Genomic DNA, 25,962 nt, shown 5'->3' on the forward strand with positions numbered 1-25,962 from the left:
TATAAATACTTTCAGAAACGACGTCCTGACACTTAAATCTATACTCTATGTTAACAAATTTCACTTCTTCAGAAACGCTTTCCTTGCCATTGCCAGTCTACATTTTATATCCTCTCCACTTCGACCATCATCAATTATTTTGCTCCCCAAATAGCGAAACTCCTTTACTACTTTAAGTGTCTCATTTCCTAATCTAAGTCCCTCAGCATCAACCGACTTAATTCGACTACATTCCATTATCCTCGTTTTGCTTTTGTTGATGTTCATCTTATATCCTCCTTTCAAGACACTGTCCATTCCGTTCAACTGCTCTACCAAGTCCTTTGCTGTCTCTGACAATTACAATGTCATCGGCGAACCTCAAAGTTTTTATTTCTTCTCCATTAATTTTAATACCTACTCCAAACTTTTCTTTTGTTTCCTTTACTGCTTGCTCAATATACAGATTGAATAGTTGAATAGCATCGGGGAGAGGCTACAACCCTGTCTCACTCCCTTCCCAACCACTGCTTCCCTTTCATGCCCCTCGATTCTTATAACTGCCGTCTGGTTTCTGTACAAATTGTAAATAGCCTTTCGCTCCCTGTATTTTACCCCTGCCACCTTTAGAATTTGAAAGAGGGTATCCCAGTCAACATTGTCAAAAGCTTTCTCTAAGTCTACAAATGCTAGAAACGTAGGTTTGCCTTTCCTTAATCTTTCTTCTGAGATAAGTCGTAAGGTCAGTACAGCCTCACGTGTTCCAATATTTCTACAGAATCCAAACTGATCTTCCCCAAGGCTGGCTTCTACTAGTTTTTCCATTTGTCTGTAAAGAATCTGCATTAGTATTTTGCAGCTGTGGCTTATTAAACTAACTGTTCGGTAATTTTCACATCTGTCAACACCTGGTTTCTTTGGGATTGGAATTATTATATTCTTCTTTAAGTCCTGTCTCATACATCTTGCTCACTGATGGTACAGTTTTGTCAGGACTGGCTCTCCCGAGGCCGTCAGTAGTTCTAATGTTGTCTACTCCCGGAGCCTTGTTTTGACTCAGGTCTTTCAGTGCTCTGTCAAATTCTTCACACAGTATAGTGTCTCCCATTTCGTCTTCATCTACATTCTCTTCCATTTCCAGAATTTGTCCTCAAGTACGTCACCCTTGTATAGACCCTCTATATACTCCCTCCACCTTTCTGCTTTCCCTTCTTTGCTTAGAACTGGGTTTCCATCTGAGCTCTTGATATTCATACAAGTGGTTCTCTTTTCTCAAAAGGTCTCTTTAATTTTCCTGTAGGCAGTATCTATCTTACCCCTAGTGAGATAAGCCTCTACATCCTTACATTTGTCCTCTAGCCATCCCTGCTTAGCCATTTTGCACTTCCCGTCAATCTCTATTTTGAGACGTTTGTATTCCTTTTTGCCTGCTTCGTTTACTGCATTTTTATATTTTCTCCTTTCATCAATTAAATTCAATATTTCTTCTGTTACCCAAGGATTTCTACTCGCCCTTGTCTTTTTAACTACTACATCCTCTGCTGCCATCACTATTTCATTCCTCAAAGCTACATATTCTTCTTCTACTGTATTTCTTTCCCCCATTTGTGACAATTGTTCCCTTATGCTCTCCCTGAAACTCTGTACAACCTCTCGTTTAATCAATTTGTCCAGATCCCATCTCCTTAAATTCCCACCTTTTTGCAGTTTCTTCAGTTTTAATCTACAGATCATAACCAATAGATTGTGGTCAGAGTCCACATCTGCCCCTGGAAATGTCTTACAATTTAATACCTGGTTCCTAAATCTCTGTCTTACCATTATATAATCTGATACCTTCTAGTGTATCCAGGATTCTTCCATGTGTACAACCTTCTTTTATGATTCTTGAACCAAGTGTCAGCTATGATAAAGTTAAGCTCTGTGCAAAATTCTACCAGACGGCTTGCTCTTTCATTTCTTTCCCCCAATCCATATTCACCTACTATGTTTCCTTCTCTCCCTTTTCCTACTCTCGAATTCTAGTCACCCATGACTATTAAATTTTCGTCTCCATTCACTACCTGAATAATTTCTTTTATGTCATCATACATTTCATCAATTTCTTCATCATCTGCAGAGCTAGTTGGCATATAAACTTGTACTACTGTAGTAGGTTTGGGCTTCGTGTATCTTGGCCACAATAATGCATTCACTATGCTGTTTGTAGTAGCTTACCCGCACTCCTATTTTTTTAAAATTCATTATTGAAGCTACTCCTGCATTACCCCTATTTGATTTTGTATTTATAACCCTGTATTCATCTGACCAAATGTCTTGTTCCTCCTGCCACCGAACTTCACTAATTCCCACTATATCTAACTTTAACCTATCCATTTCCCTTTTTAAATTTTCTAACCTACCTGCCCGATTAAGGGACCTGACATTCCACGCTCCGATCCGCAGAACACCAGTTTTCTTTCTCCTGATAACGACATCCTCCTGAGTAGTCCCCGTCCGGAGATCCAAATGGGGGACTATTTTACCTCCGGAATATTTTACTCACGAGGACGCCATCATCATTTAACCATACCGTAAAGCTGCATGTCCTTAGGAAAAAGTACAGCTGTAGTTTCCCCTTGCTTTCAGCCGTTCTCAGTACCAGCACAGCAAGGCCGTTTTGGTTAGTGTTACAAGGCCAGATCAGTCAATCATCCAGACTGTTGCCCCTGCAACTACTGAAAAGGCTGCTGCCCCGCTTCAGGAACCACACATTTGTCTGGCCTCTCAACAGATACCCCTCCATTGTGGTTGCACCTATGGTACAGCCATCTGTATCGCTGAGGCACACAAGCCTCCCCACCAACGGCAAGGTCCATGGTTCATGGGGGGAGGGGGGGGGGGCTTTTGACATATTCAGTCACATTCTCACTGACTAATGTGGCTCCTTCGATCTTGTTAAGCACTGTTTATAAACTCACAAAGGACATTGAAAACACTTCACATGGACTGTGGTTAACAAAATCCAAGGAGCCAAAGCAACGGATGTAAATGACCACCACTAGAAGACAGCCATTCTGTATAAACAGCAATAGTGACAGTGCGTGCCACAACTGTAAAGAACAACTTTAACGTCTAGGTGTATTTTGTTAAGCATTATCATTATTGCCATTGCAGCCAGAGGAGGATGTTTGTTGCTCAAAACAAATTGATTTATTAAATTATTTAAGTATGTCAACAAAATTTTGTTAGTTGTAGCAGCCTCTGTAAAACTTTTTTGTAGTTTTGAAACAGTAACATCTGGTTAACAGTAAATACAGCTTTATATTACACATAGTGAGTACCTTCCAAATTTATAGCAACCATCTGCAGTATACTATACAAGTATGATGAGTATAATTCTAAACCAATAGAACTTCTTCCATGATATGTTAGGTCAGATGCATAAACAGTATTATTAACAGCAATTCCATATATTGGTTGTTTTACATTTTCAACAAAAATCGGCTTTAAGGAAGAAAGAGGTTAGCACCCTCTATATCTATAGCTGAATAGCCAAATTGCAATAACCATGCATCTGACTGCTGTTTGACACCATCTATGAACTATTTGGTAAATATGACGACCAATATACTTATTAGGTTTTAATAAAGGGAGATAGATATATTTGAAGTCATATCAACCAATATATGTATACAGCATGTGTCCTCCAGTGTTTTTAAAAAATTAAAAAAAAATTAAAAAGTTTTACCCACCTGACATAATTTAAATGTTTTAATAACGGACTCACAAGGAGTCAACATGGAAATTTTATTAGTTGACGATAAAGATGAAATAAGTCTGACGACAATGTAAGAATTTTACTTATGTTGCATTTCATGTCATTAAATTAGAAGCGGTTTATTTCCATTGAGGTTTATATGTAGTTCACATAGATGGCACCATATAAGGAGAGAGAGAGAGAGAGAGAGAGAGAGAGAGAGAGAGAGAGAGAGAGAGAGAGAGAGAGAGAAAAGAAAAAAGAAAAAAAAGAGGTAGTGGTATGTAATATACAAACCATATGAGTTAAGTGAGTTAAGCCATTAATTGCAACTTTTTATGACATCATATAACAATGTACCTGTTGTACTCTTAGCATTGAGAATGGCTAGTTGCTAGTCAAAATCTAGATCTCCTAATAAATATTCCAAAGGACGACTGATAGCTGAAATCTATTATTTACACTTCAACAGAATGCTGTTCAAGGGGAAGACCTTAAATATATTTAAACAACTGCTCTAGCAGCCAGGATTATTCATGGTGATAAAATAGTGTCATGTATTTCAGTAATACAGAAGTTGTGCAATATCACAGAAATCTGCTGCCTGCATCTACTATTCTGCAAATCACCATGAAGTACATAGCAGTGGGTACATCCCATTGTGCCAGTTACTGGTGTCTTTCGGTTACACTCGCATGCGGAGCACAGGAAGAAAGAATGACTGAATGCCTATGCCCAAGCAGTCATCATTCTAATCCTATCCTCACAACCCCTATGTGACCAATATGTAGAGTTTTTTATATTCCTGGAGTCATCATTTAAAGCTAGTTCTTTAAACTTTGTTAACAGACTTTCTCAGAACAGTTTACATCTAGGTTCAAGTCTTGCAATCCAGTTCCTTCCATATCTCTAAGACACTTTCCCCATGGATAAAACAAACCTGTGACCATTCTTGCTGCCCTTCTCTCTGTATGTTCAATACCCCCCATTAGTCCCATCTAGTACGGGTCCCACACCCTTCAGAAATATTCCAGGATGAGTTGCAAGAGTGACTTTAAGCATCTCCTTTGCAGACTGATTCCATTTCCCCAATATTCTACCAATACAGTGACGTCTACCACCTTCATTATCCATGACTGAGCCTACGTGATCATTCCATTTCATATTCCTGCCAAGTGTTACACCCAGCTATTTATATGTTTTGGCCGATTCCAACAGTTAATGTTATAGTCATAGGATACTACATGTGTTTTGTAAAGTGCACAATTTTACATTTCCGAACATTTAAAGCAAGGTGCCAATCTTTGCACCACTATTAAACTTTATCTGACTGAATGTTTATGAAGCTTCTTTCAGAAAGTGCTTCATTATAGATAATTGATGATCTGTAAAAAGTCTGAGGTTACTATCAGCTGCTAGGTCATTAATATCTAACATGTACAGCAAGGGTCTTTCTGGTGCACACTCGAGTTTATTTTTGCATCTGACAATGACTCTCCATCCAAGATAACAAGCTGTGTCCTCTCTACCAAAATGTCATCAATCCATTCACAAATTTCCCTCAATACCCCGACATGGTCGTACTTTTGACAAGAGGCATAGGTGAGATACTGAGTCAGCCACTTTTCAGAAACCAAGAAATACTGCATCATACAGTTCATAATGGGAGGGATGCTCCATGGTATAGTCACCTTAAAGAACTTCTAAATAAACAGATTGTTGTATAATAGGTGTAAAACGGTGTAGTACTACAGAAAGAGAGATGCTGAATGAAACGTGTTTCACTGTCAAGAGAGCACTGTGTGATGCCTTCAATAACTAAAAAGAGCATAATATTGTCAAATAATCCTTAACAGAACACCAAAGAAATTCTCATTGTGTGTAAAGGCTGTTAGTGTAGAGTCCCTAGCAAATGAGACATGAAAAATTGAGGGTAGCAAAGCAAAAGCTGAAATGTTTAACTCCATTTTCAAATGTTCCTTTACTAAAGAAAACTGAGAACTGCCGCAATTTAATCCTCGTACTACTGACAAACTGAATGAAATAAGTATTAGTGTCAGTCGTGTTGAGAAACAGCTGAAATCATTAAAACTGGACAAAGCTCCAGGGCCCGATAGAATCCCCATCAGATTCCATGCTGTATGTGCAGCTGAGTTAGCCTCTCTTCTAACTACAGCTTATTGTAGATGGCTCAAACAAAAACCATGCCCCGTTCTTGGAGAAAGGCACAGGTCACACACTTCTACAAGAAAGGTAGTAGAAGTGATTCATAAAACTACCATCCAATATCCCCAACAGATTTGTTGTAGAATCTTAGAACATATTCTGAGCTCCAACATAATGAGGTATTGTACTGAAGGCTTTGGATCAAGGCAGTCATTACAGTTTTGTTAATGTTAGGCATGATAAGATATGCTGTGAAACATTACTAAATGCCTAATCAGAAAACTGCCTAGAAAAGATACAAAGCAACTGCAGTCATGATGGAAATGTATTGGATCTAAGGGCAACAGACAGACCTGATCTCTTTGAGCATGTCCACAATGAAAAGGGTATCAGTGACCACGATGTGGTGGTGGCAGCGACGATGATTACGAGCTCCGTTATCCTACTCGGATAACGAAGAACAGCAGTACATTGATAGATAACTTTTTTATAGACCAAGATAAGTTTAAGGACATAAATGCTTATCTTGTTGAGAGTGGTCTTTCAGATCATGGTGTACAACTAGTTACAGTACATGACATAGCTCCATGCAGTATATCAAATCAGACTTTCAAAGCAGTGCACTCAATTAACAATATAAATATTGCAAACTTTAGGGAAAGCCTTCAGCAGCTAGACTGGGATGAAGTGTATAAGGAACCCGACGCAAACTTGAAATATAACTTATTTCACGATACATTTTTAAGAGTATTTGAAAATTGTTTTCCCAAGAAAATAGTTAAACATAATTCCAAGAAAACATATAAAAAACCTTGGCTAACTAAAGGAATAAGAATATCTTGCAAACGTAAAAGAGAGCTGTACCTAACAGCAAGAGGGAGTACTGACCCGGAAATTTTTCAATATTATAAAAACTATTGTGCGGTACTAAGAAAAGTTATTAAAAAGTCCAGAAGCATGTGTATCTTGTCTGAGATCAGTAACTCTGATAATAAAAACAGGGCAACCAAGAGCACAGGAAGACTTTAGTGCCATAAAACTGAATGACAAGTGTACTAACAAACAATCAGAAATTGAAAATATTTTCAATAATCATTTTTTAAATGTTGGAGAAAATAGGGTCTAGATCTTCACTAGAAGAGGCAAGGCTACTAATAGAAGAGACCATACCTGGGCAGTTTGAAACAACTGTAATTCCTCCAACCTCTCCCTCTGAAATCAGTAAAATAATAAACTCACTGAAAAGTAAAAGCTCTTACAGAATTGATGGCATTTCCAGCGAGATACTTTAAGCTTGTTCCCCACAGATAAGCAGGATTCTAAGTCACGTATGTAATAGCTCTTTGGAGCAGCGTGTTTTCCCCGATAGACTGAAATATGCCATTGTAAAACCATTGTATAAAAAGGGGAATACGTCAGATGTCAACAACTACCACCCAATCTCGCTTCTGACAGCTCTATCAAAAATTTTTGAGAAAGTAATGTATTCAAGAGTAGCCCCCCATAGTTGTAAAAATAAAGTAATAACAAAATGTCAGTTTGGTTTTCAGAAAGGCTTTTCAACAGAAAATGCTACATACACTTTCACTGATCAAATATTAAATGCTCTGAATAACCGGACATCACCCATTGGTATTTTTTGTGATCTCTCAAAGGCCTTTGTGTAAATCATGGAATTCTTTTAGATAAACTAAATCATTATGGTTTGAGGGGGGCAGTGCACAAATGGTTTAATTCATACTTAACTGGAAGAATGCAGAAAGTTGAAATAAGTAGTTCATGTAATGTTAAAACAACAGCTGATTCCTCAAACTGGGGGGCTATCAAGTACGGGGTCCCACAGGGTTCGGTCTTAGGTCCTTTACTGTTCTTGATATACATCGACTTACCATTCCACATTGATGAAGATGCAAAGTTAGTTCTTCTTGCTGATGATACAAGTATAGTAATAACATCCAAAAACCAAGAACTAAGTGATGTAATTGTAAATGATGTTTTTCACAAAATTATTAAGTGGTTCTCAGCAAACAGACTCTCTTTAAATTTTGATAAAACACAGTATATACAGTTCTGTACAGTAAATGGCACAACTCCAGTAATAAATATAGACTTTGAACAGAAGTCTGTAGCTAAGGTAGAATTTTCAAAATTTTTAGGTGTATCCATTGATGAGACATTAAACTGGAAGCAACACATTGAAGGTCTGCTGAAACGTCTGAGTTCAACTACGTATGCTATTAGGGTTATTGCAAATTTTGGTGATAAGAATCTCAGTAAATTAGCTTACTATGCCTACTTTCATTCACTGCTTTCATATGACATCATATTCTGGGGTAATTCATCGTTGAGTAGAAAAGTATTCATTGCTCAGAAACGTGTAATCAGAATAATTCCTGGAGCCCACCCAGTCATCTATTTAAGGATCTAGGGATCCTCACAGTATAATTATTAAATTTGTTGTTAGTAATCCAACCCAGTTCAAAAGTAATAGCAGTGTGCGTAGCTATAACACCAGGAGAAAGGATGATCTTCACTATGCAGAGTTAAATCTGACTTTGGCACAGAAAGGGGTAAATTATGCTGCCACAAGTCTTTGGTCACCTACCAAACAGCATCAAAAGCCTGACAGATAGCCAACTAACATTTAAAAATAAATTAAAAGAATTTCTAGATGGCAACTCCTCCTACTCATTGGATGAATTTTTAGATCTAAATTAAGGGGGAAAAAAACACAACTTGAACATTAGTGTCATGCAATATTTTGTGTAATGTAATATCTTGTACAGACACCTTTTATTAACCTGACACGTTCTACATCATTACGAAGTGTTGTATTCACGATCTATGGAACAAGTATTAATCTAATCTAATCTACTCTTACTGACTTATGGACAACCCTGCAGATTCATGGTGTCAACCCCCTACTTCAGACATTAGTCAAGTCCATGCCACATGTTGCAGCACTTCTGCATGCTTGCGGGTGCCCTACACAATGTTAGGTGGCAGGTTTACAAGTTTCTTTGGTTTTTCGGTATATATTCTTTCATAAGCAAAAAGGGACCCATTTCACCATATTTCATAATAATAAATGTTTATTTTGTTTCAAAAGACACTTTAAACAACATCCCTGTCAAATAGTGCAACTCTGAAGATTGATTAATATTATTAAACAGAAACACTGGGATCATTGGTGACACTAACAGGGTAGGTTACAGTAAGAGCACTCTAATGATAGATCTGTCTGGATTCTGTTTTAATCCAGTTTCTGAGTCTTATCTTTACAAAAAAAAATATTAACACATGAATATTTACCATATTGATGCACTGATCATCATTGGGACCCCCATACTTAAATGTTATCCTATGTCGTTTCATGTCCATGAAATACTCCTTTGCCTCTTTGGATGTGGAGGTGCCCAAACCTGAAATTTGTGTTTAAATGAAAGAAGAGACGTATGGTTAACAATTTAATTCATGTTGAGTATATTCATTACATAGAACGGCACTTCTGTTCTTTGAGTGTTCATCTGGAGTACAGAAATAGCTATATTTTAAAAAAATACCTTTGTAGTACTTTATCTTGTAGGTATGCCAATTATCTCTTGAAGCTTTCCATTCATCGAACTCTGGCAGTGAATAAAATGAGAACTCTTGGTTGCCTTTTGAAGCTTTCACAATAGGTGTTATAAATTCCTCCAAAAATGGGAGCTGGAGGAGAGATGGCCAATTGTGGTGAATGAAATTGATCAGCAAACCTTTGATGTGTGATCCATCCTGAAATTAGAATTTAAAGTTTGTCAAGCAATTGTTTGCATATGAAAGACAGCATGAACCAACACACTGAGTGTCCATCTCCACCAGATTCATACATGGAGGGACAAAACTGTACTGCTCATTTACAAGCCCACGGCTGCAGTTAGTACTCAATATTCCACATAACATTACAAGCTTAGACAACAGGTGTTCTCTTTACAATTCTGAGCTATACTTTGGCACTGCCGCATTGTTTCTCTACAGTTCCAGATGCTTTTAGTTTGATAGTAACCATCTGGCTTCCTTCTTTAATGTGTCATTAAAAAATACTGTCTATTGCAAGATCACTATCACTTGCACTGTCCTCTTCAATAACCTTTTCTTCCCCGTATCTACTGTTTTTCTATTCTATTTTTATGCTCATTTACTCTATTCCATTAAAATAGTTTTTGCAAATAAAACTGCAAACCTCCCTCTATGTTACCCGTTCAAAAAATAATTTTCTTTTAACAAAGTAACAAAGAATAGTGATATGGTGTATCTAACACAACTTCCCAAGTAAGCACTTTATTTCACATTGCTGAAATGTCTTACTTTCCAAGCTTTGTTGAACGGTGGCACAATGGTCGTGATAAATACGGCGAAGTCCAATTCAAGAGAGCCACCATTCAATGTGAAATTTTGAGTCTTGTTGGAAAAAACACCTAACTTCAGGAGCACTCTCTAAAAGTGTTGCCAGCATACAGCCGGTCACACTTCACAAGACACTGCATGCAGCTTGCGAAATAGGCAACAAAACAAGCATGTCGCACGCAAGAAAGAACTGAGACTGGATGGCCACTGGCCTCTACCACTCACTTCGCCGAAATATCAGAAAGTAATTTTACTTAGATGAGCAAACTTCCCCTCCCTCCACAAGAAAATTATGTACTCAGTTGTTCATTTACAGAAGGAAAGAGACTAAAGTTTATTTACCTGGTCCTGATCTGTCATTATCATCATCTTTCCATATCTCAGTGTCTTTAGATCATTCACCGATTCATATTTCTTCTTGTACTGAAGGCCAACAATGCGAATTATATTATTTATTTCTGCATTTTCCATAATCTGTCAGAACAGAACATTGAATAACAGTTACACATTTCTGTCACGTAATCAGTACAGTGAAACAATCGTCAAATTACAAACAAACATTTTATTTGTTTGGTCAGGTGGGTAGAGATTTGATAGAGGAGATGTACTTACTTACAGAATAACAGCTATTAAATTTCAAAACCTAAACAAAGTGTAGAAACCATTCAGATATATAGCACAGACAATCATATACTCAGAGTGAACACACATCCTGTTTGGTCACAACAAGTGCATGCTGTACTTATACGAAAGCAGATGACACACAGAAATATTGGCAGCATTCGGTGACAAATAAATCATCTTCCAACTAGGGAATTTTCTCCACTACTCTTAGCACCAGAAAAAAATCAACTTATTGTGGCCAAACTACATGTGAACATTACTGAGAACCTAATTTAATACAAACTAGTTTGAGCAAGTTTCATTAAACTAAATGGATAATAGTTTGGACATGCTAATCCTTAACCTCCTATCTTACACCACAGCTCTCTCCCTTCACTGTCTTTCCACAGTTACTGTCCCATTACCGCCAGACTCCTTGTTCACCACTGTAGACGCAACATCCTTTTACACCAACATCCCCATGCCCATTGCCTTGCAGCCATGTAACAATACCTTCCCAGCATCCACCTGATACCAAACCCCCACCCCTCTTGCCTAATTCTCCTATCCAACCACAGCCTGACAATTATTTCACTTTTGAAGGCCAAATCTACTAACAAAACCACGGTATCATGGGTACTTGTGTGGCAACACCCTATTCAGACTTATTTATGAGCCACCAAGAGGAATCATTTCTATCACATCAAAACCTAAAATCTCTTGCCTGGTTCAGATTCATTGAAGACATTTTTATGATCCAGACTCATGGCATGGACAACCTTTGCTGTTTCCTCCATAATCTCGACAGCTATTCTCAAATTCACTTCTTACTTCTCATCTACAGTCCCCTTATTAGATGTCAATCTCTGCCTGTCAGATGGTTCCATAGATATGCCTGTCCCTATTAAGCACACCAAGCCACCAATAGTACTTCAGCTTTGACAGTAGTCACCCATTTCATCCACAAAAAACTTTTCCTTATAGCCTCACTATCTGCAGTGGAAAGGAGGTGTTGTCGAAATATACCAACAAACTTACCAGAGCCTTTACTGACAGACAATATCCTATCCATAAACAAGTCTCCTGAGCCATTCTGCTCCTCTGACACCAGTAAAGCTATTAACCAGCCACCGACCAGCACTCTAATCATCCCGGCCTTAAAAAAAGCTCAACCGTATCCATCACCAGGGCATCTCATCGTGACTTGAGCTGAGAGATGTCCTACCCATATTACCCAAAGTGTTCTGCCACCAACCAATCTACAGAATATCCTTACATGTCATTATTCCAACCCTTCTCCTAATCCTGCATTCCACAGGTGGTCAACATAGGTGCAAGATCTGTCCCATTAACACACCCACCACCACCTCCTCCTGCAGTACAATCACAGGAATTTCCTATACAACAAAAGGCAGGGCCACATGTAAAAGCAGCCTTGTTGTAGTGTATCAGCTATACTGCAATTACTGTACAATATTCTATGTAGGCATGACAAGTAACCAACTGTGTATTTACATGACCACCACCAAACTCTGGCAAACTGCAAACTTTACCATCCAGTTTCCAAACAAGCTAAACCTCATCTCTTCCTACTGCTTCATCTTGCCTTTTCCTTACCCTCTTCTGTCCACACCACTTTCTCCATAGAGATCATGCAGTGCCTTCTCTCCCCCCCCCCCCTCCCCTCCACACCCCTCCCCAACCCCTTTCCTATAAATCTCCCTTCTCTCTTCTCCATCTTCGTCTTCCTCTCCTTTTCCTTTCCCCTCCACCTATCTCAGTACCGCCCTCTTACTGTATTTCTTTTTGTTGTATACTCTGCAGTACTGTTTTCAGCTTGTCATGCAGCTACAAAATCCTCTGTCCGAAGACTTGCTTCTTTCTTGCTCCAGCCTTCTTGGGTTCTCCTTTATCCCTCCCCACCTCTATTCAGACAAATGCTTTCAACAACAAAGTATCAATAATTAGTCTTGTGACCACAAGAGTGTGCATATGAGTAAATGTGTAGGCTTTTGCTAGATAAAGAGCTAGTGTGATTTCTGTTTTTTATTGTGCATGTGTGCGCGATCCACCCATTGCTTCACTACATGAGTGGTTGCCTTTCCCTTATTTTAGATAGTCACAGTAAGTTACTTTTATTCTGCTTAATGCTATTCACATTTATGCCTGCCAAATTTAACCGAGTAAATTAGTAAGGAAGCTGCTACGCTCTAAAAAGGTTTGTCTATGTGAGGGTACAGAATTGTTCATAGTTAAATTTGGGACATTTCCCCCTCACAAGTCAGAGTTGCTAAGTCTTCTGTACCCTCATCATCCTATGTAAATGAGTAATCATGTTTCTTAATGCTTCTTGTATTGTTATTGTTTGAGATACCCCCTGGCTGGCAAATGGTAGCTGGAGTTCACCAGCAAAAATTTAAGCCACATAAAGTAAATCACAAAGTTTCCAACTTTGCATGGACACTGATTAGGCATATCAGGGAAGATGAGATAGATAAATCACCACAGAAGACAGTGTATTAAAAACAAATGTACTGATAAAATGAGGTGATGTTAGATTTGTTGAAATATTACTGATATCCACCATGAAAGTTCCCTTGTTAATGCTCATCCTGTAGATATAAACAGCTAAATCAGAGGAAATTTATTCCAAGTAAAAGAATAGAATCCAATTCCTAGAGTGCAAAAGAATATACAGGGTCTGCCAGAAAAAGGTACAAACTTTAAGGAACGAAAAGTATTACTTATGTATTTTACATTTAATAATTGATCACATATGTTGCCCAACCTACAGTTTAGCACACAGTTGCTTTAAATGTTCACCCTTTGTGGCTATACACACAATAGAATGGTGAGTGGTCACTACAACTACATCAGTCTGTGTTACAGTGGAGATCACTACACATGTTGCTGTAATCTCCTGGCAAAGTTCCTCCAGCGTGGGTGGCTTACTTCGGTAAGACGTTATCTTCCACAGTTCCCTACAAGTGAAAGTCCACAGGTGTTAGATCTGGCAACAGTTGAGGGAACTCAATGGGCCCTCTTCATCCAATCCAACGCCCCGGAAAATTGTTATCCAGGAAAGCTCATATGGCTGGATGGTAGTGTGGTGGCACCCCATCCTGTTGGTAGGAGACCTTTTCAACAGCTCCATAAAGTGCACGTACATTTAGCAAAATTGATGTGCGTAACATTTCCAGGTACAATCTCCAGTGACAGTAGCATCGAAGAAAAAAAGGGTCCTACTAAGCCCTTGATGGTAGTCCACACCACACAAAAACCCCTGGTAGATTGACCCTTTTTCCACAAACATGCGGATTTTCCAGTGCCCAGTACACATTGTTATGCCAATTAATGGTTCCAGTAAGTTTAAAATGTGCCTCGTCACTCAACACTACCTTCATCACATATAGTTCATCATCAGTTAGCAACTGCCGATATCATTTGCAAAATTGCATTCGGCGATCAGGATAGTCATAATTAATCATGTGCAATGTAAACGTTTCACTTTGCAGCTTTCAGAATTATTACACTTCTTTTTCTAACCCTCCTTCACGTGTACATTGCATAGCAGATTTCTGTGGAGAATTATTAAATGTTTCCAATACAAGAATTGACAAAGGAGAACTTGTAGCTGTACACTGTCTTCCTGATATTCCTTTGTGAATATCACCAATTGTTCCATGCAATTCAAACCTGTCAATGATACGTGTAATCTTTAGGCGGGTTGGCGGTTCTGTTTCAAACGCCGACCTCCACTGACGTCACACTTCAATGGCATTATCAAACTTGAAAAACCACTTCACAATAAATTTTCATTGCTCGAATGTCAAACGTGCTCCAGCCATCTTGTTTTCTCAATACGAAGATAAAAGTAAGAGGGTGGTTTGAAAAGCTCTCTGAATCACCAGGAGAGGTCAGTGCTAGCACAACGAGTTGTTCACGTGATATTTGTTGGACTTTTTGCCATTGTAAACATGTGCCACATCATTCCTCTCTGGAAGAGAGTTGTGGCAGCCAAGATTCGAGCAGTCATTAAGTACTTTGCAAAGAAAGGTATGAAAAAGAATGTTCATGACAATTTCCGGAATACACTGGGGGAATCTGTGCTGCTCTATATTCAACTGTTGCCAAGTGGAGAAATGAATTTAAGTTTGGTCAGGAGAGCTTTGATGATCTGTGCAGGTTGCCCATGACGAGTCATACTCCAGAAACCACGGCAAAGGTGCACAAAATTGTTACGGAGGATCACGAATTGAAAGTGCACGAAGTTGCTCACACTTGCCAGATGTCATCTGAAAGGGTATATCCCATTTTAACTGAATAATAAGAAACCAAAAACGTATCTACAAGATGGGTGCCATGATTCTTGACGTGGGATCAAAAACATTTGCCATCGCTATGGCAAAATTACACGAACTAAGGTATGAATTGTTGCCACACCCGCCTTATTCACCTGATACAGCTCCGTCAGATTTCCATCTCTTCCCGAAACTGAAAATATCTTTCGTGGACAAAGATTCACTTCAAATGAAGAATTGATACCCAGAATTGACAACTCTTTTGCAGGCCTGGAGGAAACTCATTTTCGAGATGGGATCAAGGCACTGGAACATTGTTGAACCAAGTGCATTAATCTACAAGGAGACTGCATTGAAAAATATAAATTTCAATGATTTAATATTTTTCTTCTTCTTATTCCGTTCCAAGAACTTTTCAAACCACCCTCGTATTAAATCTGTTGAGCCAAAGACCATACTACAACACACTCTTATTGTAAATCTAACAACAATAACGATATCTTAATAGAACCTGACAAAGAGAATGTAGATTTTTCCGACAGACACTGTATTTCAAGCATAATTTTTCACTATTTTTGCCATCCAGAAGTTTCATTAGCTCAGTTTTGTTATATAGCTGCTGAAACTTTCTGGCAGATTAAATCTGTGGCCAAGTGCTCCAATTTATTCTATACAAATGCTATCTGTCATTAGCAGCTTAATATTTTCTTTATTCCAATGGAATTTTACAAAAGAGTTTTTTTTTTACATCTATAAATAATGAATCCCATTTATAGTACAATTTTCAGTTCCTTAACTAAATATCCAGATAATTCATGGAATGAATGGCTAACAAGGTTTTTTTTTTAAGGATCCCAATTCCCTGCTTTATGTTACATGGGAGCTTGCTAAGTATCATACCATCAGAGTACGTAACACTATTCACAACCATGGGTAAGGGGGGAGGGGGAGGGGAAAACTGTATCCACAGCCTCACTGCAGGTGGGTGTGTGGTGTCTTGTTCATGTTGTCTGATGAGAGAAGGAAGAGGGTGAAACTGTGCCAGCAGGCAGCCAAGCCCTCAATAAGCACCAAGGGGCTGCCAGGCTTAACATCCCCACCTGAAGGATTACCATTAGTGTCAAGAGGTGTCATTCTATGAAACACCATTCAGATCCATTTGGCACAGCAACTATATATATTATAAAATGCACTTTCCTCCTGCCTGTACACCAATAAAATTGTGAAGTACCACTGGATCATAACTAAAATGCACTCAAGATGGCTATTTATAAATGAAATCTGGATATGCAAAGATAATAAAAAGCCACTGGGATTGCAACTGATTGCTGTATTCCTGTCCTTCCTTATATTCTATGAAACACAGGAGACGTTAAGAATTTAAGCTAGTATGCTGGCATAACAAAGTGATTGTAGTGTGAACTGTATGCCATCTTACTTCCTACTCCTGCCAGCCAAATGCCAGTGGCAAATTTTTTCTTCCACCGCTGGGATGTGAATCAGCTGCCTCTAAGTCTAGCACCATTGCACAGACATGCACTAGCACTTGACTATAAGGGAGGTGCATTAATAATGGAGCACATGTGCAGGCACACTAGCTTAACAAAGGATTTAACCCTAAAGGTTGCCAGTTTTCTCTCTCTCGTGGACCTGTCAAAGACTCAGTGCTTCTGCTATGTAATGCTTGGTCTCCTTTACTACTAATTTATGTATGACAGATATTGACAAACTGAAAAGTATTTTATATCTCATATTACCATTATAAGGTCAAATATAATTGGATTTTTAAATAAACTAATAGAGCAACAGAACAGGGGAAAAAGGTAAACAAAGGAATTGTGTGGGAATCAGTGCACATTTAAGTGGCAGTCCACATGATTGGCAAGATGAAAGCCTACAAATCTGACACTGAATGGCTCTGAGCACTATGGGACTTAACAACTGAGGTCATTAGTCCCCTAGAACTTACAACTACTTAAACCTAACTAACCTAAGGGCATCACACACATCCATGCCCAAGGCAGGATTCAAACCTGTGACCACAGGGGTCGCACGATCCCAGACTGAAGCACCTATAACAGCTCGGCCACCTTGGCCGGCTTCTGACACACAGACTGGACAGCCAGACAAATGCACTGAAGTGTGCTTGGCAAGACTGTACTGGTCGTGTATTGGATGATGAAACTGATAGACTGAATGAGGAAATTCTGTTTGCACTGCTGCTATTGCACTGGTAAAGGGCTGTGCCTTGCAACTATGAAGCAAAACAGTTAAATACTATCTTATGTACTTTACTTGCTATAGTTATCAAATTCCACCTATTATTTGCTAGCCAGTTCACGTAAGTGCAGGTAAATCACAAACTGTGGGAAAAACGTAACATATGAGACTTTAAAAATTTAGAGGACTGATAAAATAAGAAATAAGGAAATTGTTCACAGAATCCGCAAAGAAAAGAGTGGAAAAGATTAAAGTAGAAAGAACAGGATGCTCTAACACATGTTAAGGTGCCCCACAATGGGTTTGAATTTTAATGGAGCAAAACACCACACACACACACACACACACACACACACACACACACACACACACACACTTAAGTGCTATTCTGACATGAAGCCACAGAAACAGAGGGGGAAATCTTGGTGGACGAAGTAAAACCAGCACATCTCTTATTACTCACTATCATAAATAATGCGTTTTTGTAAACCATCTACATCCTAAAATGTACTTACATTTAAATAAAGAAATTTTTACCTGAAAAACTTTAAGGTACTAACTGGACAATGTACCACAGAAGTTATGCAAGTTTACCAACTAGTTGTGGTGGAACTAGTTTTCTGTCAACTACATTAATGACTTTATGAACCAAGCAATAAACAGATACCAGCACAAGTGGAAGAAATAATGAAAGCTTAGTAATGAGTTGACTTCTATAATGAACAGCGGCTGAACAACAGTTGACTCCAACAAGCATACAGGTTAAGTAAAATTTCAAGAGTTAACATCAAGAATGCCAACAGCACGACTCTTCTGAACACATTTATCTACCATTCACACATATATCTTAAAGTGTACACTCCATTCATGCTAGAAATAAACATTACTTTCAGTGCAAATGTGTAACAGCAACATCAGACAACATGCAAGGCAGCCTGGCCTCACCTGCTTGTGAGAAGCTTCGCGGACGTTCAGCAGCTTGCCTCTCAGTGGGAAGACGCCATATTTATCTCTGCCAATTACACCGAGGCCAGACACAGCCAGTGACTTGGCTGAATCTCCCTCAGTAAGAATAAGAGTGCAATCCAGAGAATTTTGTGTTCCTGCATGGTTTGCATCTTCCAGCTTTGGTATGCCTACAATTGAAATAAACACATTAGTAGTATCAACGGTTTTACAGGTATCCGTGACACAATGGATTATCTCTGCATTGGGAATGCGCTGCACAAACAGCTTTAGATGGCCTAACACAATACAAAGCATCAGAGGAGGGAGGAGGGAGGAGGAGGTAACTGGGAAAAGGAGGGAGGAGAAGATGTGCAGACTATGCAACTGGTCCTCCCCTAAGCTACCCATCCATTAAGGCAGCTGTTATCTGGCGCACTTTTGGCAGCGGCAGAAGAATTTTGGAGTCTTATCACATACAAACCACTTGCCCCCTCTTATTTGGAACACTAGTTTGAATGAAGTCCTCTTAGATTGGCATACATATGAGATATGGTTCCATTGATGATATGACTGACTTCCTTCCCCATCCTCACCTAATCCTGTCTTACTTTTGTATGTGTTTATATATGTATAAATCACTCTGTAATTTGTCCGATATACTGTTGGTGCTGAAATGTTCTAAGGATGGATGAATAAATAAATAAATAAATAAATAAATAAATAATAAATAAATAGTAAGGTAATATGTACCTTCCCAGCAATCATTAATTATTGACAGCATGTTAATTTTAAACTGCTGGTTGTCATGGTGGTAATGGTGGTGGTGGTGCACCATGCCAGAGTTGTGCCACAAGGCTTTTCATGCACCCACATATGCTAGTTATGAAAATTTGCTGTTTCTGGTCTTTGCTATTCTCAATCTCACCTCATATATAAGGTACCAAACTTAATTTGGCAAGAACCTTTTGACAATTTCTGTAGCAATCAGCAGGCAATGGGAAGCACCCTCTGCCATACACTTCACTGTGGTCTGCAGAGTACATGTAGGAAAGACTTCACACAGCTTGAGGGTTAAACAGAACTCAAAGTGCCCAAAAATAACTGCAGTACAACAATAAGTGAAACTTCCTGGCAGATAAAACTGTGTGCCGGAACAAGACTAACTTGGGACCTTTGCCTTTCGTAGGAATATGTACCAGGTTAGAGTCTCTGTCCAGCACACAGTTTTTATCAGCCAGGAAGTTTCATATCAGTGAACATTCCACTGTAGGGCAAAAATCTGATTCTGACAACAATAAGAACTGCATACTACAGCTCTGTGTTGTGCACTGGTGGCTAGATCTTTAACAGGCCACAAAATGAAATCTTCCCACAAAGGCATATAATCAAACTTTTCTATGCCTAAAACCACCAGTTTTGGTGCTATGTATGTTGTCCAGGTAATGCCATGAAAAAATAACAAAAATTTAATAATTTCTGACGACCGCATTAAAATTTTGGAACAGGCTATCTCAAATGTGTAACACATTATCACCAACGAGGCACAGTGAGTATAAAAGTTTCAGGTAAATGCTATAATAAATCTAGTACAAATACAGCACTCTTACCTATAAAATTCCATAAGCCAGTTGTAAGTGAAGAATTCAGAGAGAGACTTTAGCCTATTAAGTACTGCTCCTGAATGAGCTGCTAAGACATGAGACTAATCATAGGATAACAGACAGTCATAATTCTCATAATTTGTGCTTTAAGGAGTGCTACACACAAAAAAAATTTAGGATCATTTAGGTTGGCTGTAGTCAGACAAATTATTAGTGGTCCAAAGTCTTTAGATTACTATGAGGGATAATAGCATACAAAATATAATCTATTTGCAAAAAGTTCTTAATACAAGTACCTAATAAAGGATGATACAGGTAATAGGTACAACCCACTACATATTAAAAAAACAGTCCTGAAGGAACAGACTGCACATGACTCAGTTTTTTTACATTCAAAACTTAAAAAGTAACAACATACCTGTGAGTCTTGATTGTTTCTTTTTGCTGCAATTTTTTGTCAAGAGAGAATCAGCTTTTGCTTTTGCCCACAAGAGAATAGACTCAACAATGCCAGATTTAAGCACCTAAGGGAGAGGAAAATGCGAAGATTAATCAACACAGAAATTTTAAAACTGCACACTCCGTTATTTAAAATTTCAATACTCAAGTATTTGTATGTTTTACTACTCACAGTGTTGATGAATTTCTCTGAAAGTGGACATTTCGATCCAAAACTTTTTGCCTGCAAAGTCATATTTTCCTTCGTCTGTGAATCAAATGTCGGATTCACAATAAGACAGTTTACGAAGAGCCACATGTGATTTTTAACTTGGAAGGGCTTGATCTGAATACCATTTTTATTCTTCTTCTTTAGTGTCTCAATTAATTGCTTTACAATCAGATCAGAAACATGATCTATGTGTCTACCACCCTGAAAATGCAAAACCATGAGATTAACAGCAAAATATGTTAATTATTTTCATTTTGCAAAGTACTGAAATATAAGAAAGAATTTAATGCCAGTACTTTCACCTCTAGAAGGTGAAATTTCAGTACCAATTTCTAGTTTTGTAGTTTTCAAGCCTGTTAAAAGGGAAGATGGATAGAAAGAAGCAGCAGGTCACTCTGTTCCCAGGATGGAAGATCTACTTGTTGTAAGAATGAGATGAGACAGAGTCCAAAAACTACAATACTTCTTTCTCTTTTAAACATGTGTATCAACAATATTGCAATGTCACCCTCTGAGTGAAAGATTTGTAAGTGAGAAATAATACATTTGGCTGTCAGTGATGCAAACATACATCCTAATGAAAGAGAATTCAAGAACAAACAAAGGAAACTCCCAGTTGGAATGTCAGTGTAAGGAAAGGATACATCGCTACTTATCATAAAGGTGACTTGTTAAGTTGTAGACAAGCACAATTAAAAGAATTACCCATAAGCTTTTGGCCACAGCCTTCTTCAGGAAAGACACAGGTACACATACCATTCATTCACACAAGCGACCACGCGTCACACCAACTTGGGGAGCTCTGACGAGAAAGCAAGTGTCACACATGACACTGCTGAAAAAAATTGCATACAGAAGAAAAGAATATAAATTGGAGAACCTGTTCGATATTCAGTTAAGATAGGAAAAGCAAAAGCACTTTGCTGTGTGGCAAAATATTTGAACATGCCTGTCTTTCCACCTGAATGACATAAGAAATATTTCTTTGTATAACATTCAATGAGGTTTTTACACTCTATGATTTGGGAAATAACTACAAAATGTTTATTATTATGTTGAACATATAGGGATCAGAGCAACACAACACCGGGCCAGTTTGAGTAACATAACACAGTGCCAGTGATCACCAGAAGATAAAAGCCCTTTCGTTCTCATTTCCTGTGACCATTATTATTGTAGTTCTTGAAAAAACAAAAAGAAGTAATGAAAAGTTGTCCGAATAAGAAGTTTTGTCTATTCTTTGGTACAGGAAATATGCGTGTCTTTGAACTTGCAGAAAAGACACCAAATGTTCATCACTACTGCAACATGTTTTAACTATGAAATCTCGCAAAGTGTGAAAAATATTTTGTTGATGAAGTGTGCAAATAACTTACACTGCCTGAAGAATTTATTTTGACAGATTTCCCATGTTTTATTGGAAGCTTTAAGCGATGGCTGAACAAAACTATTTTATACAGATTTGAGATATTAAACAGTCAATAATATACTGTAGAACTAATAATATGGGAAGTCTACTGTCTGAAAAACTTAGGAAGGTTAAAATTTTTTTTAGAGAAAGAAATATCCTAGACCACTGTGCAGTTGCCACAGTATCTAGTTGCTAAAAATGAAGATTCCTGGATATACAATGAATATGGAGAGACCTACATAGATTTTGTTCATCTATAAAGAGTTTTCGACAATGTAAAGCAGTGCAAGACATTTAAATTCCCACAGAAAACTGGTGCAAGCTATGGAGCAAGACAGGTAATACACAGTATATGCAAGAGGGAAGAGTGAATTTTAACAATGGAAGACCAATAAATAATTGTTTGGCTTGACATGGGAGGGAGGCAAGACTGCCGTCTTCTTCCTCTACTTTTCCCTTTGTACATTGAATTTGAAAGGACATAAATGAGAGACTCAGCAGATGATTACAATTTTGGGAGTGAGGATAACAAGTATAAAGTTTTCTGGTGACACTGCTGTTCTTGACAAAAGTAAAAAATTACTGGATTTGTTGAATGGAATGTACATAACATGGATTGATAGTTTTAAAAAAGGCAGAAATGAGGAACAGCAAAAATGAGACTACCAATGAACTTATCACAAATGGGGAGCACAAAATAGACAAAGTGGAGGAATTCTGCTACTTCCTAAGCAAAATAGCAGTTGATGGATGAAGCAAAATAGAGTTAAAAGGGTCTAGTCCCTTCAACCTTTAATAACAAACCTGAACATCCCACAACAATAAAAGCATGGATAGCCAATCTGATCTCTTGTGGTATCATCTGTTGTAGTCTGTAAAACCAAGAACACAGCAAAGGAAAAAACACAAAAGTAACAAAATATACTGAGGTGGAGATGTGGTGGTCTTTGACTACTCTGCAATTCACAATTAAGTGCTTGGCAGAGGGTTCATGAAACACTTTCAGACTATTTCTCTACCATTCCACTCTAATAGCACATGGGAAAGATTAACACTTAAATCTTTCTATTTTAACTCCAATTTCTCTTCTTTTATTACAATGGCCATTTCTAACTATGTAGGTGGGAGTAAAAAAAACATGTTTGCATTTAGAGTAGAAATGTTTTAATTTAATGACTGCCACCCAACTATCTCTTCCCTATTTGAAGACAGCACAAAACAAGATTTCCTACAAACTCTTGATGCTGTGCATCAGTTTAACTGGTAAAGATCTCATAGCAACACCAGCAGAGACGAAAGCCTACTTTACAATCACTTGTGGATTTGTAGCATCTTCTAAGAGTTCTGCCTATAAAATGCAATCTTCAGCTCACTTCCATACAACATTATCCTTATCATTCCAATTTAAGTTTCTCGTAACCGTAACCACCAGGTACTTGTGTGATTTATGGTGCAAATGAAATTTACCAGACTCCTTTTAATACTCTTGTAGATGACATTTTATTATGTAGAGTGAACTGCTACTTTCTGCACCATACAGATATCTTTCCTAAATCATTTTGCACAACAGCACTGCTCAGGTTGTCTCCTAAATCTGTTTATATGGATCAAAAACAGCAAATGGCCTTTAACATTTTCTTGGGGAACATCAGAAATCTGTTTCACCCTAGTTCCCACCAATTACTACAAAATTCCTCTGTCAATGGCATTCATTACCTTATGAGAACAAAGAAACAGTTGTGTTTCACAACAACAATATTTTCTGAATGGGTTGTTAACACATTTTCTTTGAGGTGACAAAGTTGGAACAAAACATTCCAAAATCTTACTGCAAATCAATATCAGTGGTATTTGCCACGAACCTACTATGCTGTCATAGTAGGAGGAGAGGTGATACTCCTACGTGGCGCGTCCCATGTGGCGGACAGGGAAGTCCCCACCGGTTTACTGGCGGACTTGAGTGAAATAAAATAGCTCTCGCGGACCAAACACACCCTCTGCGGTTAACAACCGGAGTTGTAAATCGGAGCTTGCTCCAACTAAGGTTGACAACCTTCGACAGTCAAAAATGGAAAGGTCTTTTAGGAAAAAATTTCCACCGTCCTGCTCAAAAAGGCAGGAAAAGGCTACATTGGATTCGGTGGGTAGTCAACTAGAAGATAGCAACGAATCCGAGCGTTTGCAACCATCCAAATGCACACTAAAACACAAACAGAAGATTAAACATGAGCAAATAAATTATATATCAACACACAACATAAACTCACTACTTCAGACCGGAAAACTCAAGGAGCTCACAGATGAACTAAATAAACAAAAAATTTTAATAACAGGGATCCAAGAAATGAGAAACACCACAGAGGACGGGAAACCAGGACCGAGGGCAATGAAACAATGTCTCCAGTTTGGAACAGGGTTTTTAGTAAACATAAAAATAATAGATTCAGTAACGGATTTCCAAGCAGTATCACCAAGAATTGCGACTCTAAGCTTTAAAACAATGAATAAAACCTATACAATAATAAATGCTCATGCCCCAACAAATGAAAAAAATTGTCTAACAAAAACAAAGGAAGAGGTAGATAAATTTTGGGACCTTCTAGAACAAACTGTGAACAGAGTAAATAAAAAGAATGTAAAAATCTTATTGGGAGATTTCAATGCTCAGCTGGGAAAAGAAAGGAAATATAAAGATATAATTGGAAAATGGAGTCCACATAAATTTACAAACAAAAACAGTCATAGACATTTAGAACTCTGCAGAGAACACAACCTTATATCTAAATCAACATACTTTAAGAGGAAGCCAAGTAAACTTAAAACATGGAAACATCCAGACTGGAGGAAGGGCGAGTGGCAGCTAGACCATGTCTGTATGGACAAAAATTTTCATAAGGAGATCCACAATGTTAAAGTACTGAGAGGAGTAGACACAGGCTCAGACCATTATATGGTTAAAATTAAAATCAAATTCACACCGTTAAAGAAGAGGACCAGAAAAACTAATAAAATAAAAAGGAGGTTTGACCCACATCAGCTAATTAAAAATAATAAGTACTAACAAATAACACAAACCATCAAATTAACAGATGATCTAGAACAACTAGTGCCTAATCTTAAAAAAGAAGCAGAGAATCTAGCTCCCTTGAACCCACGAAGGAAACATGCATGGTGGACATCAGAATGTGACAAACTCCATGAAGACAGACACCAAGCATGGTTAAAGTTTCAAACACATAAAACTGAAGAAAATGCCATCAACCTAAAAAATGAAAGAAAAAAATTCACTCAAAATATTAGAAAAATCAAGAGCATTTCATAAAGATATTATAAAGTCTATAGAAGGTAATTATCATAAAGCCAACTCCAGGAACTACTACAAAATCTTTGGGAAACAACTATAACAATATGAGGCCCCTACACTAATACTGAAAGATGAAGATGGAAGAATGACACACAGTAACAAGGAAAATGCAGAAATCATGGCAAAAGCATTTTACAAACTTCTGAATTGCGAGGAACCCAAAGAACCCTTACAAATCAACATAAATACCCCAATAAAAACCAAACCTAACAAACTAGACCCTCCAACTTTCCAAGAAGTAGAAGAATTTCTTAAAGAACCAAAAAATTATAAGGTGTGTGGAGATCAGGTTTTTGTTGAAATGTGGAAATATGCAAGTGACACAGTCAAGACCTCCTTACACATGGCTCTAACAAAAATTTGGGTAACAGAACAATTTCCCGAACATTGGACCGCAGCTATCATCCACCCACTACACAAAAAGGGAGATAAGAGCAACCCAGATAACTACAGAGGAATCTCTCTCCTAGATTGCACATATAAAATTCTATCCAAGATCCTATATGAAAGAATCAAGGAGCAATTAGAACAGGAGTTAGGGGAATATCAGGGAGGTTTCAGACCATGGAGAAGC

General features: G+C 38.0%; 1 protein-coding gene across 1 annotated transcript in view; it reads right to left on the reverse strand.

Moving 5' to 3' along the window:
- LOC126106860 (DNA topoisomerase 2-like) overlaps nt 1-25,962 on the reverse strand; it is a 184,878-nt gene that overhangs the window by 133,638 nt on the left and 25,278 nt on the right. Inside the window, exons 7-12 of the mRNA XM_049913258.1 lie at nt 20,575-20,814; nt 20,362-20,467; nt 18,340-18,530; nt 10,613-10,744; nt 9,448-9,658; nt 9,197-9,306 (exon numbers count right to left, since the gene is read on the reverse strand). Of these exons, the coding sequence (XP_049769215.1) occupies nt 9,197-9,306; nt 9,448-9,658; nt 10,613-10,744; nt 18,340-18,530; nt 20,362-20,467; nt 20,575-20,814 (990 nt within the window). The remainder of the gene's footprint in view (nt 1-9,196; nt 9,307-9,447; nt 9,659-10,612; nt 10,745-18,339; nt 18,531-20,361; nt 20,468-20,574; nt 20,815-25,962) is intronic.

Source organism: Schistocerca cancellata, chromosome 10 (assembly GCF_023864275.1).
Source record: "Schistocerca cancellata isolate TAMUIC-IGC-003103 chromosome 10, iqSchCanc2.1, whole genome shotgun sequence".
NCBI lineage: Eukaryota > Metazoa > Arthropoda > Insecta > Orthoptera > Acrididae > Schistocerca > Schistocerca cancellata.